The sequence below is a fragment of the Pyrus communis genome, chromosome 7 (genome assembly GCF_963583255.1).
Source record: "Pyrus communis chromosome 7, drPyrComm1.1, whole genome shotgun sequence".
In the NCBI taxonomy this organism is placed as follows: Eukaryota; Viridiplantae; Streptophyta; class Magnoliopsida; order Rosales; family Rosaceae; genus Pyrus; species Pyrus communis.
In genome coordinates this window covers 15,837,462-15,855,101 of record NC_084809.1, presented here as the reverse complement: position 1 = coordinate 15,855,101, position 17,640 = coordinate 15,837,462, and the positions used below count along the sequence as shown (strand labels likewise).

Genomic DNA, 17,640 nt, shown 5'->3' with positions numbered 1-17,640 from the left:
TAAGATTAAAAATTTGAAAAAAAATTACAACATGTAAGATTACAAAATTGAAAACATTTTTTAAAAAAGCTAATGGGTACAAACTTACTCTAATTTTTTTATTTATTTTGAAAATGTTTTGAATTGAAAATTAGTTAGGATTTTAATAAAGGTGTGAGTATTAAAATTTTAAATCAATTATTAATTTTTATTTTAAAAAATTATGTAACTGATATGTAAATTTATTATTACATTAATGCTTGGAACTTGAATCAAAATCTGAAGACTAATAAGGTTTCAGTCCATAAATATTAATAACTAGAGATCGAATACTAATTTTTTCTACAATAAACTTACATAAATCTGCTTAAATCTCCACCCTCCGTCCGACTAGCACGTGACATTTTTCAGAACATTGATCTTCAGTTGGGACTCGACAAGCCCGAGTTGTAGTCTCATTTTAGTAGATTTGGTGCAGTGCCTCCTACCAAATCAAGTGAATCTCAACCGTCCATCAAACCCAACAACATACTGATATCACCCTCCACAATCCAACGGCGCAAAAACATTCGCAGTCACTCCCCCAGGTCCCACCAGCTCATCTCCGTTCTCAACGTTTACTCTCTCTCTGAGGAGCTTGCGTGAGCGACGCAGCAAAAGAGCTGACGTTATATTTTTATTTTTTTTCTCTAGAGAAAACTGAAAATCTTCGAGAAAATAAAAGAAATGGGAAGAAAAAGCGAGCTCTGAAGCTTTTATCTTGACTGTGTGATACTCACCGTATCTTTTATACCAGGTATATTTGATTGATTCAATCCCTGCAAGTTTTCCTCCTTATTTTGTGATTGTTTTTGGGTTGTAGGGTGGTTATTTCTGGGAAATTTGATTATATTTTGATTAATTTTGTATGATCATTAGTGGGGTTTTTAAGTTTTAAATCGAGTTTATAACTTAATGCCATTTCTTTGGTTCGATCGTTTTGGGACAGTGAATTTTTGGAAGGTCTTGAATTTCTATCACTACTAAGTGTAATTTAGTGAATTGAGCGAGTGTATGAAGTTTTTCAGACATGGGTTTTGCTTCTGAGATTGAAATAAGGCTCTGATTTTCTTAAATTTGATTTATTTTGATTTTCCATGAAGTGGGTCTCTGTGTTTTGATGCTGTTTTGTGCATTGACTTGTGTTGTACTACTTGTTCGAGAACGAAAAACTAGTCAAAAATGTAATGCATATCGTATGAACGCATAATTGTGCATGATCATCCACTTAGGAAGAAAATTTGAGGCTTTTATTATGTTATAGAACAAGTCTTTAGTGTTTATTGGATGGGGTATGAGGTTTATTCACTTTCTGCTTGTCCGGTTGTATCTTTTTGTTGAATCTTGGTTATGTTTTTTTATGTGTTGTTCTCGTTCTTGTTTCTTTGTCGTGGTGATATCCCCGAAAAATTGGGGAGTAATTTAGTAATGTATGAACGTCAACTAGTCACTTGAACCATGTAACCACCCATCTGTTTGGTTGTGTGATCCTGATCAATTATGTGATATTGCAGTCCGTTTCTGCTGCATTTAATTAGTATTGTTTGATTCATGTTTTATAGAAATGATTAAAAGAACTAATCATAGTTCTGATATTGTTGCAGCTTACAGCCTTAGGTATGAAATAGAAATAAATTCTTTGACTCTTCCAGTTCCAGACCATGGCATGTATTGCGAGTAAGAAAGAGGAAGACTTTTGATAAAGGGAAAAATCTAGAAAGTTGAGCATAATCTATGCATTCTCACTTTCCAATTTGGTTGGTGGAGTTAGATGGATGTTCCCTCTGCAGCACCAAATAGTGACACCCAAGGTGACCAATTTCCTTTGCTACTAGAGCAGATGGAAAGTCATAACAATCGTGTGCACGTAATTGATGTAACAAGGAATGATGATGCTTCATCAAGTACATCTAGTGATGACCAGCGTCCTAGAGTGGACATGCCCCAGCATGAAGACAGACCATCAGCGAGTACACATGCCCCAACTTATCTAGGTGAATCATTTTCATCAAACAGATTAAATTCTAGGAATTCCTCATTTGTGAGGAGAGGTGATGGGTATAGTCGTCACCGAAGAAGCCCCTTAAATTCAGGGTTATGGATTTCTGTTGAGCTTCTTGTCACAATGAGTCAGATTATAGCATCTATTGTTGTTTTGTCACTGTCAACAAACGAAGATCCACAAGCCCCTTTGTTTGCATGGGTTGTGGGTTATGCATCAGGTTGTGTTGCAACACTTCCTGTTCTTTACTGGAGGTTCCGTAACCGCAACAGGGCTGCTGAGCAAGAATCCATTGAATCGCATCAAGGGTCTTCTGTAAGCAGTGCTGAACCAACGTCTTATACAGCTATTTCAATTACTCAAGCTTCAGATGAAGAGCACAATCGCACCTCCGAAACGGTTACAACTAACCCTCAAATTGGAGGACCCTTAAGTGCAAGGTTTTCCATTTTTCCTTCATCTTCCCATTTTATGTGTAATTGGTGGTCATGTCTTACGTTTTACTTATTGATATAGTCACCTCACCTGTCAAGTTTCCTAATGAGCATGCTTTAAGGAAAATGAATTTAGTTTAGTACATTAAGTTGTGTTTGTCATGACAATTAAACACACACATTTCATAACTTTTTCAACAGTATGTCCCCGAAAAGGCAAGTCTTCTCTACAAGTTAAAATGCACGAACAGCTAATAAAGATACACAAGACGGCAGAATCACCCAACTGAATCTTTTCCTCAAAAATATTTTGCACTATCTAATTGGATAATGAAGAAAATAAATGATCAATGTTTGAAGAACCTCTTCATTCGTGTTCATAACACACCAAGAAGGTGAAAGACAACATACAGGGCCTCTTCTGTCGAATAGTAATCTTAAGTATTGAGCCTCCATGAGCAACAATGCAAGCAAGTATTAAACCTTGCAAGGAACCTTATGCCTTCCAGACATTGATGATGGACTGAAAGGGTGAATGGATGGATTATCGATTAACCAAGTGATCTACAGTACTTGAAGGATGAACTACCTCATTCATTCACAACTTACAATTTTGATAGTGCATGCTAGATCACCAAGAAGTGGCTGACATAAAATACCACATGTTAAATTTCAGTTTTGAGTTTCTTGTCCGTTGCTCTGGCTCTAATTCTTCTCTAAAGGTTTTCTGCTTGGGTTTCTATCATATACCTGTTGTCATCCATGCTTGCATAAAATCATAGGTCGTATTAGAAATTTACTTACTTTGGAAAGTGAAATCAAAAGGAGATCTATTTTTACTGTAGCATGTGCATAGAAATAAGACAATAAACTGAAGCACGATGACAATGCTAAGATTTTAAGGCCACTTTGATACATCAAACAGTTTAAATACTATTTTCAAGTTGTAAGTATCTTATCTTTTTTATCTTTCCATGTGTTTTATGCAATTTATAGATGGTGTCGTGAAGTGAGGAAGCTCATTCAATTTTGCAGAATCAATGGGTTAGTGGATCATTTCAAGATGGCCTTAGATTGCTTCTTTGCAGTCTGGTTTGTTGTAGGCAATGTGTGGATTTTTGGAAGTCACTCTTCTCCTTCTGATGCTCCTAAACTGTACAAGTACGTAAAGTTAATATGTGCTATGTTTGAGTCATCTAACATTTCCTTGGTTTCTTCTAGGTTGTCGAGTCATTTTTACGTATCTGGTGTTTCTTATAGGTTATGCATAGTGTTCCTTACCTTCAGCTGTATTGGATATGCAATGCCATTCATACTGTGTGCAACAATTTGCTGCTGCCTACCTTGCATCATTTCTGTCCTCGGATTTCGAGAGGATCTTTCTCAGACTAGAGGAGCCACCGTGGAATCAATTAATGCTCTCCCGACGTACAAATTCAAGTTGAAGGAAAATGAGAGCAATGATGATCAGGAGGGCAACCTAGGTAGTGAATGTGGGCTCTTGGCTGCAGGGACAGAAAAGGAGCGTGAGATATCTGGAGAAGATGCGGTGAGTAGGTTCTGTCCCTGCCGAGTTCATGGTCTTGAAATTAAACCGTGCTTAATCAAATTTGATTCTCACACCAACTTTAACCATCAAGTTCATAAAATTTTACCTGACACTAAATTAAAATCCAGTATACTTCTTACATATTGCCTAACACGCATCATTAATTATTAAGTTAGCTGGAGGTATCAGATATTCGAACAAATCGAATTTTATTTAATCGTATTATAATGTTACCATAAAACAAAATATTACAATCAATGACACTCGTATTGGTTAACTGGCAATAATCACCTTCTTGGTTAGCTTGAACTGGAGTTATATGCTCGCGTAGTTGGTTATATATAGCGTTGCGTTTGTTATAGGAACAAAGCTTTGAACATTCCTAAAGTTTTGGAAAGTGCAACAACGAGACCGTTTCCTACCTGCAATTCTCATTTGATTGATTTGCTCCTTCCATATGGTGCAGGTTTGTTGTATTTGCTTGGCAAAGTATGCAGATGACGATGAGCTACGGGAGCTACCATGTTTACATGTCTTTCACGTGGAGTGTGTTGACAAATGGTTGAAAATCAATGCATCGTGTCCCCTCTGCAAAGGTGAGGTCGGAGAGAGCAGCGGTGAGGCCAGGGACTCCAGCCAACAATAGGGTAAGCAAGATGAACCCAGCAATGGCGTATATGAAAGCAGAGACTATTCCAATTCGGGTGGTTCATCCAAGTGCGAAAATCTCCCATCTCATTTCACAACTGAGGCCGTTGTATTGGGTTTTATTTGTGGACTCGCAGTTAAGTATATCCGTAAATTTCATGGATACTATTCAAAATATACGCTTTGAGTTTTGTACTTTGCCTTATTCTTTTTGTGGTTGGCATCCATTGCTATAGAGAAAAAAACGACCACTGTTTCACGTCCATGACCATTCTACCTTGGAGCCATTCTGTTCTGTTCAGGTAGAGTATATTCAGCTATGTTCGGATGCTCGTAGTTTTCCGGGGTTAAGAAATGTGGAACGTCGTGGGTCCATGGATTCTTGAAGAAATCATGTCTCAAAATCTTGTTGCAAAACAAATTAAAGCTGGCAGATCACAAATACCAACTGCCAACGCCATGAACTCGGAAAACATCCCACACCATAAGCTCGATTGGCAAAATATACATAAAATTGGTTCACGTCCAACGCTACCAACGCGTTGATTTGAAGTCATATCCATGGCAAAAAATTTCAAATAAATTAGTGTTTATACATGATGATGAAAGGAAATAAAATGGGAAAAGTACAACATTGCTCCGGCATCTATTCCGACCGGCTTTAAACCCATCGCTGAAAAAATGATTTTCTGTAGCTCCTCCCTGACCTATTAGTAAGTTTGGGCGTGGTCGCACGTACCAAGAAGCAGACTCAACTAACATACTCACACAAATGTGAGCAGGTTCAAAATTAAGAAAGAAAAATCAACCCTAGAGGCACAATAGAAAGTAGATTATACACATTTTCATGAAAACCTCATCTTAAAGCAAACCATAACATGCACAAAAATTCGGTATAGTTATCCCAAAAGAACTGCAACCTAATACCCCCCCACGCTTACCTTTTTGACCTGCAGCTTGGTTTTGTGATTTGTCAATCAAACACCGCAAAGTTGCACGTTTCTTTAGTTAAAGTTTCCATTCAACTTCATGATTGGACACTGAGGCCTTTGAAAGCCTCTAATTTTCCATTTACTGCAATGGAATCTGCACTTTCCTGCTCTTCCGAATGTTTTTCCCTGCCCTTTTGGCTGTATGCTGAGTTGGGTACGGCAGAGCTACATTTACCGTCAAAGTATGTTGAGTAAGGGAAGTACTCGGCACATCGCCCTTTCCATCCTACAAAGGAATCAAATAGCATATTATTGAATTACATCACTTTGCATCAGATGAAGCGCTCTAAATACACGTAAAGCAATACAAATTCCGACTACTTCCCAACCAAAAAGTGTCTTTGTAACATGGATTACTACCAGGACGAGATTCAACACAGAAAAACATAAGATAACGAGTACAGGTAACAAATTTTCGAAACAAACAATTTAAACTTGAGTGAGATGAACTGGAGCAATCCAATGCGCTATTTGATACCAATATATTCAATTTTGTGAGAAGTAAACCAACTTCTTAGATATACCATAAATTGGCTAAAATGCCAACACCAATATGTAAAACTGCTTTTATTATTTTATTGAGTACGAAAGGAAGGTTGACCATGAATAAGCGTACGGAAGGAACAAAATACACTTTAGTTAAAGTACTTACTCAAAGCAGCCGCAGGGTCACCAAGAATTGTTTCAAGGAGTTTGCTGACAGTAATACAATCTTTGAGTGTCCACTCTCTGACAGGTCCAAGTGCTCCATTTCTAATGATACATGCAAAGATTTACAATAATTACTTTTAAAGAAAGTAGACCGATTTTCAATTTTCAAAGAAACAAAATTCAAAAAATGGATCAGGGCATTACTTGGGAACCATATTGTTGGTCGACTCTTCTATTAATTTAATAGCCTCAGATTTCTTGTCAGGTTCCAGAGCATATAGCATTTCTGCAACTGCAGCTCTATGCATCAAAGAATCTGAAAAGACGAACAAAGAAAGGATGACATAAGTAAACAATTCAAACAATGAGGAAGCTTAAGCGTTTATCGTTATGACATAAGTAAACAATTCAAACAATGAGGAGCTTAAGTGTTTATCGTTTAAAGGGCAATCTTAAAAGTCACCTTGATGTTTCTCCAAGAAATTCTTGTTTGCCTCCACCAAAGATTTATTCTGCAATTGACTACAGAAAGAATAGAAGAGATCTCCAGTAAGCGAGTTTGATGTCAAACACATACAGGGGAGAGAGAGAGAGAGTGAGCAAAGTGCACATTCAAAGAAAACCTGATCATTGGGCGCTCAGCTTCCAAGACACTCCAAATGAGTTTCTCACTATCAGTTACAGGAGCTGGCATTGAAGCCACTTTATGGAAGAATTTAATCTGTTAACATATTAAGTCTTGCAATAAGGGCCTCTAAAAGAATCACAACATACATGTACACATACAAACAAGCGAGACATGATGTCTGACATACCAAGGAGCGATGTGAGTCTGGGTGTTCAGCATTTAACCTCAGAAGCTGCTTCAAAGCCTACAGCCAAAAGAAAATTTACAAAATATGAGTAAAATTGTTGTCCAAATCAAAAGAATGATTTACGCAAAACAGGTCAAGTAACTTCCAAAATACAAAGTGATTTAACTAGCAATAATGAAATTCCATTCCTGGCAGAAGCACTCTGTGATAGATGGTAAACTAACAAGTATAAATTCCATGTACTATTTTCCAGTTGTTTGTGACAGATATCTTGGATACTAAAATTCGAACTCTTCCAACCATAAAACAAAATGGGAGTGCTTCAAGTAAACAAAAATAAATGAGAAACATCTTGCTCAATGTTACCTGAAAGGCAAGCAAAATCTTCTGCTTCCTCATATTTACTTCAAAAGAAAGCAAGTGCGTCTCCAAGGACTCGGGCGAGTTCTTCTGAAGCAGTTTCAAGTACTTAGTAGCTTCTAACATGGGATCCTCAACCTGAGCAAATATGTACAAATGTAAGAGGGAGAATAACACCATTTACTATGTAACAGCAGTATATAGTGAAATCTAAAGATGCCTGCATAGCAGTTTGAAATATGAAGCTTAGGGGTAAGAAGCAATTGGGAAACAAAAATAACCTGCAACAACTTCTCCCCATGCGGATCAGGGTCGACAGGCTTTACATGTCGTTTCCCAGACTTAGAAACACCACCTGCATTAGATTCTTCATTTTTCCCCTCTGCCTCCTAAAAAGAATGCTGAGCATTAGGATGGGGAAGACAACAATGACAACCACAAGCTACACAAAGAAAATACAATACCTTCTTAGCTCGTGCTTCTGCCTTTCTCTGTTTTTGCCTCAGCTTCTTTTTCTGAGAAGAGGGCAACTTAGACATCTCATCATCTTCTTCGGATGTAGATTTCAAAGGAGTATCATACAGCTTCAAATAGCATCTGCATGTCAAATTCAATAACCACGAACATGAACATGGGCCAAGAATTAAAGTACTGCACATTATTCTATTTCAAAGTGAATGACAGACTACAACCCAACAAATTCTATAAGGCGTAAATAACATCAAATTTTGGATGCAGTTGTGACATGGAAAAATTATATGAAAACTGCAAACCATTAATTCTACTTCACCTGATTGCACCAACCGCTGCTTTGTGAAAATATGCATGTGAATGCAACCGATCTTGAAATTTAAGCATTTCAACATAGGCCCGCAGTGTCATTTTCCTTAAGCAATAAGAATGGAAGTCAAACTGATCTTCTGTAATATCAGCATAGTGCTTCTCCACGCCTAAAAATCTTTTCAAGGCTCGTCCAAGATCACCTTGGCGGAAATAACTCTCACCAGAAGCAAGTTCATACCTTCAAAAGTACAAAGTATGGAATATTAAGAGTTCCTGACCAAAAATGTTATTTCATGCAAGCAGTAAACGGTCCCAGAGAAAATTGATACAAACCACATGCACTGCATATCATGAAGGTTGTTGTGCTGGTCACCATCTTTTGTGAACAATACAGCAGTTTTATCTGCCAAAGGAACCTTGAAAAGGAGGGGAAAAAACATGTAGAAAACAGGCTCAGTATTAAGAGAAGCTATATAGAAAAGGCAACACAATTCAACAATTTCTACGATAAAAATGCCTACAAAGTATGGCTCCCCTATATCGTTTGTTTTTTATATAAGTGTGGCATTACTTGTTTTGTTTTAGGTGATTGGTTCAAATGGACCCTATGCCCATTCCCCTCACCACCCCCCCCCCCTTGCTATGTTCCTCATTCTACAAAATATTTTCCTATTAACAGAACAAAGAGAAAAGGTCACAAAAGGTGAGATCTAAAACCTGATCAGCCTGCAGCATACGCTTAACGCAGTCACTATTTATATAACGATCTGCAAGATCCATACATCGAGCTTCATCTGCAAGTGCAGCAGCAGCAGGCAAATCACCAGCATGCTTCAAAACCCGACTCTGAACAGGAGGCGAGACAAAATTAGTTATTGACACAAACAAAGCTTTCCAACTAAACATGTAAAACATTGTTCAACTTAAATGATCCATTACTTTTTTTGTGCAAGTTGAAGATAGAATACAATGAGAAACAGTATTACCCAAGGATGCTAATTTGAATTGTTTAAATTAAGGTAATCCTTAAGAGTGAACTGACGTTAATACAAAATATAAATAATCAAAAATACAGCGGCAGCCCAACAATTAAATTTAAACAGTCTGCATAAGGCCTTGCTTGTGGTCTCGAAACTTGTGGGCCCCCAATATACGGGGTAAGAATTTTATTCAATGCCTTCCAACAACGCATATAAGAACATACCAGAATACAGCACCTACAGTTGACCTTATGGCATGTGTTAGAACTTATCAAGGCTTTTTATCTCAGCACTGAATCTCATTTTTGCACCACATTCACAACTCAAATAACTCCAAAAGAAACAAAAATATGCATTGATTTTCTTTGTTATATGTAGATTACTAAAATAGACTATCTTGACAACTCCACCATTTGAACCGCCTGTTATATTTTGCTCGCAAACATCACAGAGAAAAAAGAGAATAGGAACACCTCAGAAAACAATTATTTAAAGCCACAGCAGGTGAAACCAGAAGACAGCAATAAACAGCAAAAGCACAGAGACAGGTGGTTCAAACCAACCTTTGCAGAGTATAAATCAATCACAGTTGGAGTGTGCTCTATGGCCTCATCAATTTTAGATAGAGCCATGTCGTATTGACCTCGTCTATCATAATGCTGCATCAGTACAAAAACTATAAGTGTATGTGAATTCAAAGCAATAAGAATTGAAGGTGCAGAAGCACCAAAGAGAGAAAAAAAACCATAAATGACAGTCAACCTGAGCCAACAAAAACAAGGCCCACAAAAGTGTCGAAGGGGGCTCCTTATCCTCCCTGTATTCAAGACGAAAAGCAACAGCACATAAGCGTAAACAAATACTAAAAGAACTCCAAGGCACAAAAAAAAAAAAAAAAAAAAAAAAAATTAAAGAGAAAAAAAAATTTTTTTTTTTTTTTTAATAAAAATAGCTAGTTGTTAGTACCAGAAGAGAATAATATTTAGAGTCTAAAAACCAATCCACCCGTTGTAGCTTTTCACACTCAGCAAGGAGGGATACGACAATAATGATGTTGTAATGCTCGGCCAGATAACATGGTTTATACCCAAATCATAATTTCACAATATAATAATTACAGTTGCGTATTACCTCCCAGGGTATCGACCAGTCGTCCAAACAGAATGTTCCAACTCAAGAATAAGTTGTTCCAGAATGTCTGCCTGGATAAGAGTTCCCAAAATAAAAATTTCAAACCCAATGAGTTAATAATCCCAATACCATCATCTACTTCCCACAACCTCCTCAAAATATTCAAACCATAATACAAATGATTAGACTAACCTTTCCAGGGTGATCATACAGAGGAGAAAGATCGGAGAATAAGGAAGGAACTCCCTAGAAACACAAAAAAGATTAGTTAAAATTTAAACTCCAAAACTGGGTAGTCCGATAAGAACTGCATGCATATGACCGTAGATACCTTAGTAAGGAGAGGCCTGATATAATTATCTGCTGCTTCTCGAAATTTGTCACCTTGTAAGAAATCAAGTGGAATTCTCTGATTGAACAAAACAGGAAACAAAAGAGTTAAGACAGTAGAGAGAAAATAATCATGCAATTAAACAAACATCGCACCCCTGAATATGTGGGAATGCTAAGATAGTATAGATAAATAAAAAATTAACTGAGGAAAAGAGATATAGCACTATAAACATCAATAGAAAGTATGCTACCTTAACGGCAGACGACCAATTGTATTTCTGCGCAAGGGATTTGTACAAGGCATCCAAGCGTTCGATTTCATCAGGGGAATACTGGCCATTCTCTGCATACAGCCCAAGACATTTTTGCAGCCCTTGATAATATCTGGCCATTGAAAAAGCAATTAATTAAACTCACCTTAAACAATAGGAACTGTGTAAAGAAAGATTACATTATACATAGTAATACTTTCCAACCAAAAACTTAGTCAACAACATTAGAAAAAGAAAAAAACTAAAACAGAAAAAATGAACACAATCTTGAGATAACAAAGGTCACGCACCACTGATTAAGGACATGTTTAGTGGGAAGGAGAATGGAACCTGTTCAGTGTTTACAAAGTCAATACGCATGAGAAATCACACCATATTCTCGTTGTTTCCACTCTGTTTGGGTATTGGGAATGGGAATATTCCACCAGGAGTCAACATTTTAATTATAATACCAACCCAAGTAACTTTGATACAAATTTGACTGATTTACAATTTTTTTTTTTGTTGGACAAAACTGATTTAACTTGCTTAATCAATAAAGTTTTTGTCCTAGGATAGCATAGGTTAAGCAATTCTAAGGTTTAAAAATAACATAAAACTCCAACTACTGTTCCCAAGAATCCCAACTCAAAATAAGCACATATCGTTCATCCAATAAAATTCTTGCACCTTGTCCAAATATCAAAAAATGAAATTTAGGACCTATAAATGGTTTGAAAAACGCAAACATGGAAAGTGGAAGATGGACATTACCCATAGTTGTCGGGATTCATGGAAAGCAATACCCTATACAATTCAGCACCTTCTTCTAGGTGACCAAGCTTCACCAAAAGAGAAACCTCTTGCTCTTTATAATCTAACTTATCAACCTAGAAAAAAAAAATCAACAAAGAATGGTTAGAGCCAGAAGCCACTAATATTCAAAGCATGAAATTAAACAACCTGATTGACCAGAAAATATTGAAATACACACTTACAATTCTTGACTCTTTCTTGTGCAACTCCTCAAGAGCTCTCTCAATTAAGCTACATTCCTCTAACAACGAAATCTAGAGACATTCACATACAATGATCAAAAACTTAAGAGGTAGCCACTAAAAATACCATTAATTTTGCATGAAAGTACAAATCTGGTACAATAAAAAGCTAATGGAGTCATTCTGGCAGAGTTATAAGGAACTAGGCATGATTATGCAGAAGGAAATTTGCCAAATTGAGTTATTCCTAGCTTGAGCAATGGCACCATTTACGACAACCAAAAAAACAGTTTCTCAAATCACTTAAAATCATTCTTTAGAAAGATCTATAGAAAGCATTACATTAAAAATAATAATTAAAGTGTCATTAAAAATGAATGATGATTGAAAGGTTACGATTATTATGAAACATGTCCTTTTGATGATACGTTACCCGTGAATAGAAAGTCATTTCAAATTAAAAGTCTTTTTTTCCTTGTGGTATAGTAGCTAAGTACTCAGTAGTGATCAAAACTTGACCTAACAAACCCCAACTTTATCTTCCAATTTCAGCCATTTAAGCTCTTTTGAGTCTTTCCATGGCTTATCCAAACTCCAAAATATATTCATCAAATATAGGTAATATAAGACACTTACACAAATTACTTAAGCACCTATGTAGAATCAATTTATTTCAAACCAAAATTGATCTCATCATATGTTGACAGTTTGAAACCCAACTTAAAACTAAAAACAGATGTACAAGAGGTAGAACAAGATATTTATATTAAAAAGCACGCATCCTCTTCATTTAATAGAAAATGGAGAGGTACATTCATTTGATCCATACAGTTGAATGTACAGTTCCCCCAATACTGGAAGCAGACCCCTCTGCAGGGCATAGACAATTCTCACATGGACTTACAGTTCCTGTTTTTACAGGCCTTCTCCATTTCATACTGCAGAGAGGAGCTGAACCTATAGAAAAAGCATCAGTGAAAAATACCTTATATAAAAGCATCTCCCCATGCTCACAACGCTCATTATCTGGAGGGTAATCATCTTCTAGAGTCCCTTCATATGCTTCCAGGATTTCAACAGCTTTCAAAGCACTAAAAGATAACAAATTAATTTTTGTGTACTACTCACTGCAAAATTAAAAAAAATAAATAAATAAAAATAAAAAATAAAAAATAAAAAATTATGATTCATACTTTGAATTTAAATGATGGGAAACAGCAAAGCCAATCCAATTCATGCGATGATTTGGTTTCAAAGTCAGAAGTTGCTGTCTTGTCTCAACAAAACCAGTCAAATCCCGCATTTGAGCCTGTAACACGATGGGTAAATGCATCAGTAGCTGATTGAAATTTGCATATAAATAAACCAAATTAAAAAAAGTCAAAGATTGCTGTAGATAGCACAATAGAAAAAATAAAAATTAACAAAAGCATCATATCAGTAACCAACAAATTAGCGACACAGGTGAAATGTATATGTTAAGCAGAAAAACCCTGACGAACTTGAGAATTAAAGCAAATGTATACCAGCGATCAAAATATTTTCTTATAAATTCTCTTTTCTACAAGTCTGATAGAACCCAAGTGGCAAGTATAAACTTATTTATGATATATAGTACACATATACATATACATATATATAGTAATTAGTATCTCCATAAGTTAAAAATACGCCTGTCCTTATTGTCCCACTTCCTAAACAATTGCACCAAATTGCAAACGATGAGGATTTCTGGTCCGTATAACATACAGGTGAAATTAGCCCTTAATGAAATGTAGCACAATCCCCTTTTGTGGTAAAGTTCAGAGACCCATAAGGAATATTAAAAAAAAAAAAAAAAAAATTTGAACTGGATAAAGAATATTAATTTAGGCAATGGCAGATAGCCAATACAAAATCAACTGTGGACCATCTTTCCAGTGGCAGCCAAACTGATGTGTGCTGTTTAGCCATTTCCGACATTGACTTCAGTTTGCACCACCCTTGAATTTGTGTCAAAAATGTTCAGCCCTCTATTTATCATTATGCTTTCTACTCACACAAGATAATGTCAAAAACTTATCCATGTTATGCCAAGTTTAATTCACAACTTATTAAAGCAATGAGATCACAAGATTTGGAAACATTCTCTCCTCTCAGCCATCCAAAACTCAAAGTCACTCTTTATATAAAACCTCATGTTAACTTTTCACAAGTCTTACTTTATAATAGTCAGTCGTTCCTGCATATATTTTGGCAAATAAAATCTCAATGGATCTAAACAACCATTACATGGTACACCATAATGCATCCTATTACTTTTCCAGATAGGCATTAACCTCCAATACTGGTATAATGAGAGAACACAGGAAATATCATCAATATTATGCAAAGACACTCTTGACTTATAACATCTCAATTTCAAATGACAAAACATATTGCAATAGTAGGTTAGAAAATGTAAAGCATGCACCCATGTCAAACGTCGATAAGTGACAATGGCCATTTTATGTTTTTAGGCAACACTATCTTCTTGTTGCATGCAAGTTGATAAGAAAAATTCAACAAAGGCATTTACTTGGTTCTAAGCTTTAAGTGACATCTAATGCATACCTGTAGGAGTGACAGATCCCGTAGTATTTCAATATTGTCTGGATCTATCCTCAGAGCATTTCTGTAGCATTTTATTGCCTCCCTGTATTCTCTGTCTGACCGGTAAAGAAGACCATAAACATGCCAGCAAACATGACTTTTGAGGTCATTCTGGGTAAAGAAAGACATAAGGGTAAGTCCTATAAATTACAGGGTAATTAGGATATATCCACGAAACAGTATAAAGTATAAAACGAATTGAAACCACATCCTTACCTTGAGTCCTATCCGGACAAGTTCATATGCTTCAGATTTGCGGTCCATGCAATTTAATGTTAATCCCTTCATTGATAAAGTTTCTGAAAGGGTAGCATGATTCCATAAGTTTGATATTTTCTTTTATTAGGGATGGGAAACAGAAAGTATTTTACTGACACAAAAATTAGTACATTTACATTAAAGCTCAATATCAGTCTACCATAAAGAAAAACAGCAAGTATAATCAACTAACAACTCAAGAAACAACTGGTTTTTTTTTTCAGCTTGCCTTAAGAAACAATCATAAGTATGAGCGTTCACAAGGAAACCACAGCAAAATGGGGGAAAAAACGAAAGGAAACTTTTGGGTGGATAAGTAAAATAGCATAGCTCCAGTAAAAACAAACATAGCAAAACACGAAGAAGAAGAAAAAACCAAAGAAAACGCTAAACTCATCACCATCTCCAATATCTCCAGTTTCATGAGCCACATACTTCACAGAAATAAAGGCTCAAATACATGGTCAAATCCAAACTACAGTATCATCTATTCCAAAACTATATATTTAACAACAGAGAGATACAACAAAATCAACAACCTAACTAATGACATCCATACCCGCAGGAAGAGAGCGACAATGATTATCACCAGCATCATGATTTCATTATCAGTCTAATTTTCTGAGAAGTGCTAATCATCATAGTCTAAGTTTATGTATTTGGACATATGGGATAGATAATAAAGTATTTTGTTGTGAAGCAATCATTTTTTGAGCTCAAGAACTTCTAACATCCCATAGTTTCATATATTTCTTGCATTTAAGTTGTACTGGTTCTTTTTCTTTTCAGAACAGGATTCTTTAATATCACCTGTCCTACTGGATTTGTGAACCCATGGCTTTTCTTTTCAGTGTTCACTAATTCCCATATAACGCATTAAACAAATCAATGAGAATGTCTAAATAAGAAATCATCTACTACCAATGACAATGAGACGTAATATTCAGTGGGGTACATAAAAGCATTTCGGTAGACTTTCAGTTAAACTTTATGTAAGTTGAGCATATTTGAATTAAAACATTAAATTCACAGAACTGTCTCAGTAAGAAAACAAAACAGATTATTTACTTGGGCCAAAAGACAAGCACCTTTAAATTAAACAACACATTTAGTAAAGGCTGTAAGCATACCTCCATGGTCTGGAAACTTTTTCAATATGGCATCTGCTGCCTTCAGTCCCTTCTTATATTGTTTAGTTTCATATGATTTCTACAATGATGTAAACAAGAAAAAAGAGGTTTAAATTAGTAGTAGCACAAAGACTTCAGCCACTAATAATGTGTGATAAGTTAATTACAAGAGATACAGATCATACTGCCAATTATTATCACCATATTAATATAACAACAGGCTAAATAACAAGACCCAGCATCATAACCATATATTAAGTAGAAAAGCCAGCAGGTGACAAAAAGTAATCCTGCGATAATAACTTGGATACTAAATTCGACCAAAACAAAATTTACTGGAAACTTTCTGGATGTATCTCTTTCTTCTACCAAGACAGCTCATTCAATGGAAATGAAAAGGTGAAATTATATGCGGGTTTTTTGTAACTGGCAACACAACAAACCCAGAGGTTAACTGTGTGCAGAGCAGTCGTGATAAGGTAAAGTTTCTGTAAAATGCTTGCATTCCATATTAACAATCCGGGATTAGAACCAGCACCATATGGATAGACAATATTTAACCAACTTTACGTTAACAATCACGGTCAGCACAGAGGTTTGGAGTGCACATTATACAGTTCTCAATTAAGCTTAAGAAGGTGCAACAAATTACCAGAGATGGTAAGTTATTTCAAATTAATTTTTCTTACTTATTGATTTGTTTATAATAATCACTACCCACAAAATTTCACTTCCCAATCGTTTTCTTCTACTTGAAAACTCAATCCTTTAACGGAAGCAGTACCAAAGTAATAAGCTTTACATTCACTAAAACCAAACAAAACCTAAACTGTAATGCTTCCTTACAGACGAAAGCCAAAAAAAATCAACGAAGCTGATGAAATTGCAGAATACCCAGTAGACTTAACCATTCACTTAGCATAAAAACCCTGACATCAATCTGAAAGAGCCCCAATTACTACAATTTACCAAAGTTCTCTAATTCCTGAGCAAGATATAATACAGTATACAAGCAAAGCACAGAATCGCACAGAAAATCTAGGGTTTTGCTTCTTTTCATCTTCTGGATTATGTTAGTGAGAACAAGTGAAAAAAAATTGGATCCTAGTGATAAGCAGTAAGACAACGAGCGGCATCGGAGCTTACGACGATGAGCTTGAAGAGGTTGGCCTCTTTGGGGGGCAGTGAGGCACCCATTGTTGCAGACGAAGAAGAAGGGCCTCACGTACTAGAGGGCCCGAAGAGGCTTCCGGGAGTGCGGCGGTCGGCGGTGATGAGCTGCGTTCACAGAGAGGGAGAAAGGAGAGGAGAGGAAGAAAATGGTGGCGTTTATTTATCTGCTGCAACCCTACTGTGAAGGTGAAGCAAAAGAGAGACCGAACGAGTAAAATAAGACCTCGAAGCTGTTAGGATTTTACTTCTTTTCTTTCTTTTTCTTTTTTCTTTTTTTTTTTTTTGAATTTTTGATAGGGGAAGTTTCTATGTACCCGCCTGTGAAATGGAAATTATGCATTTTATTTACTTTTTTTTAGTGCAAATGACTATTATAGGTATCAAAAAAAAATTTATCTATATCTTCTCTATTAATTCATGAAACCCTTTTTGTCAATCAAAAAACAGCTTAGTCTTCTATCACACAAAAAAAAAAATGATGGGCAACAATGTAATTTCCCAGG

The 17,640-nt window shown here is 36.0% G+C and overlaps 2 protein-coding genes across 3 annotated transcripts; one reads left to right on the top strand and one right to left on the bottom strand.

The window, feature by feature from the left end:
• The first annotated feature begins 633 nt into the window (after positions 1-633).
• LOC137738862 (E3 ubiquitin-protein ligase At1g63170-like) lies at positions 634-5,056 on the top strand. 2 transcript variants are annotated; one of them, XM_068478335.1, is made up of 5 exons: positions 634-775; positions 1,623-2,460; positions 3,490-3,615; positions 3,715-4,003; positions 4,470-5,056. In XM_068478335.1, the coding sequence occupies exons 2-5, from the start codon at positions 1,790-1,792 to the stop codon at positions 4,647-4,649; spliced, it is 1,266 nt and encodes a 421-aa protein (XP_068334436.1). In that variant the 5' UTR covers positions 634-775; positions 1,623-1,789; the 3' UTR covers positions 4,650-5,056. The 2 variants fall into 2 exon arrangements, with proteins under 2 accessions (XP_068334436.1, XP_068334435.1); XM_068478334.1 differs by having other exon boundaries at positions 3,451-3,615.
• Positions 5,057-5,197: 141 nt separating this feature from the next.
• Positions 5,198-17,333, bottom strand: LOC137738861 (N-terminal acetyltransferase A complex auxiliary subunit NAA15-like). The gene is made up of 26 exons (XM_068478333.1): positions 17,111-17,333; positions 15,965-16,043; positions 14,793-14,875; positions 14,538-14,687; positions 13,139-13,254; positions 12,931-13,036; positions 11,946-12,017; positions 11,722-11,837; positions 10,948-11,080; positions 10,695-10,772; positions 10,556-10,609; positions 10,364-10,434; positions 9,995-10,049; positions 9,796-9,891; positions 8,970-9,098; positions 8,586-8,668; positions 8,260-8,490; positions 7,934-8,066; positions 7,751-7,858; positions 7,476-7,607; positions 7,110-7,166; positions 6,918-7,015; positions 6,758-6,816; positions 6,499-6,610; positions 6,296-6,396; positions 5,198-5,869 (listed from the first exon to the last, which is right to left on the bottom strand). Exons 1-26 carry the CDS (start codon positions 17,159-17,161, stop codon positions 5,679-5,681), a joined length of 2,694 nt encoding a protein of 897 aa, XP_068334434.1. The 5' UTR covers positions 17,162-17,333; the 3' UTR covers positions 5,198-5,678.
• Between the last annotated feature and the right edge of the window lie 307 nt (positions 17,334-17,640).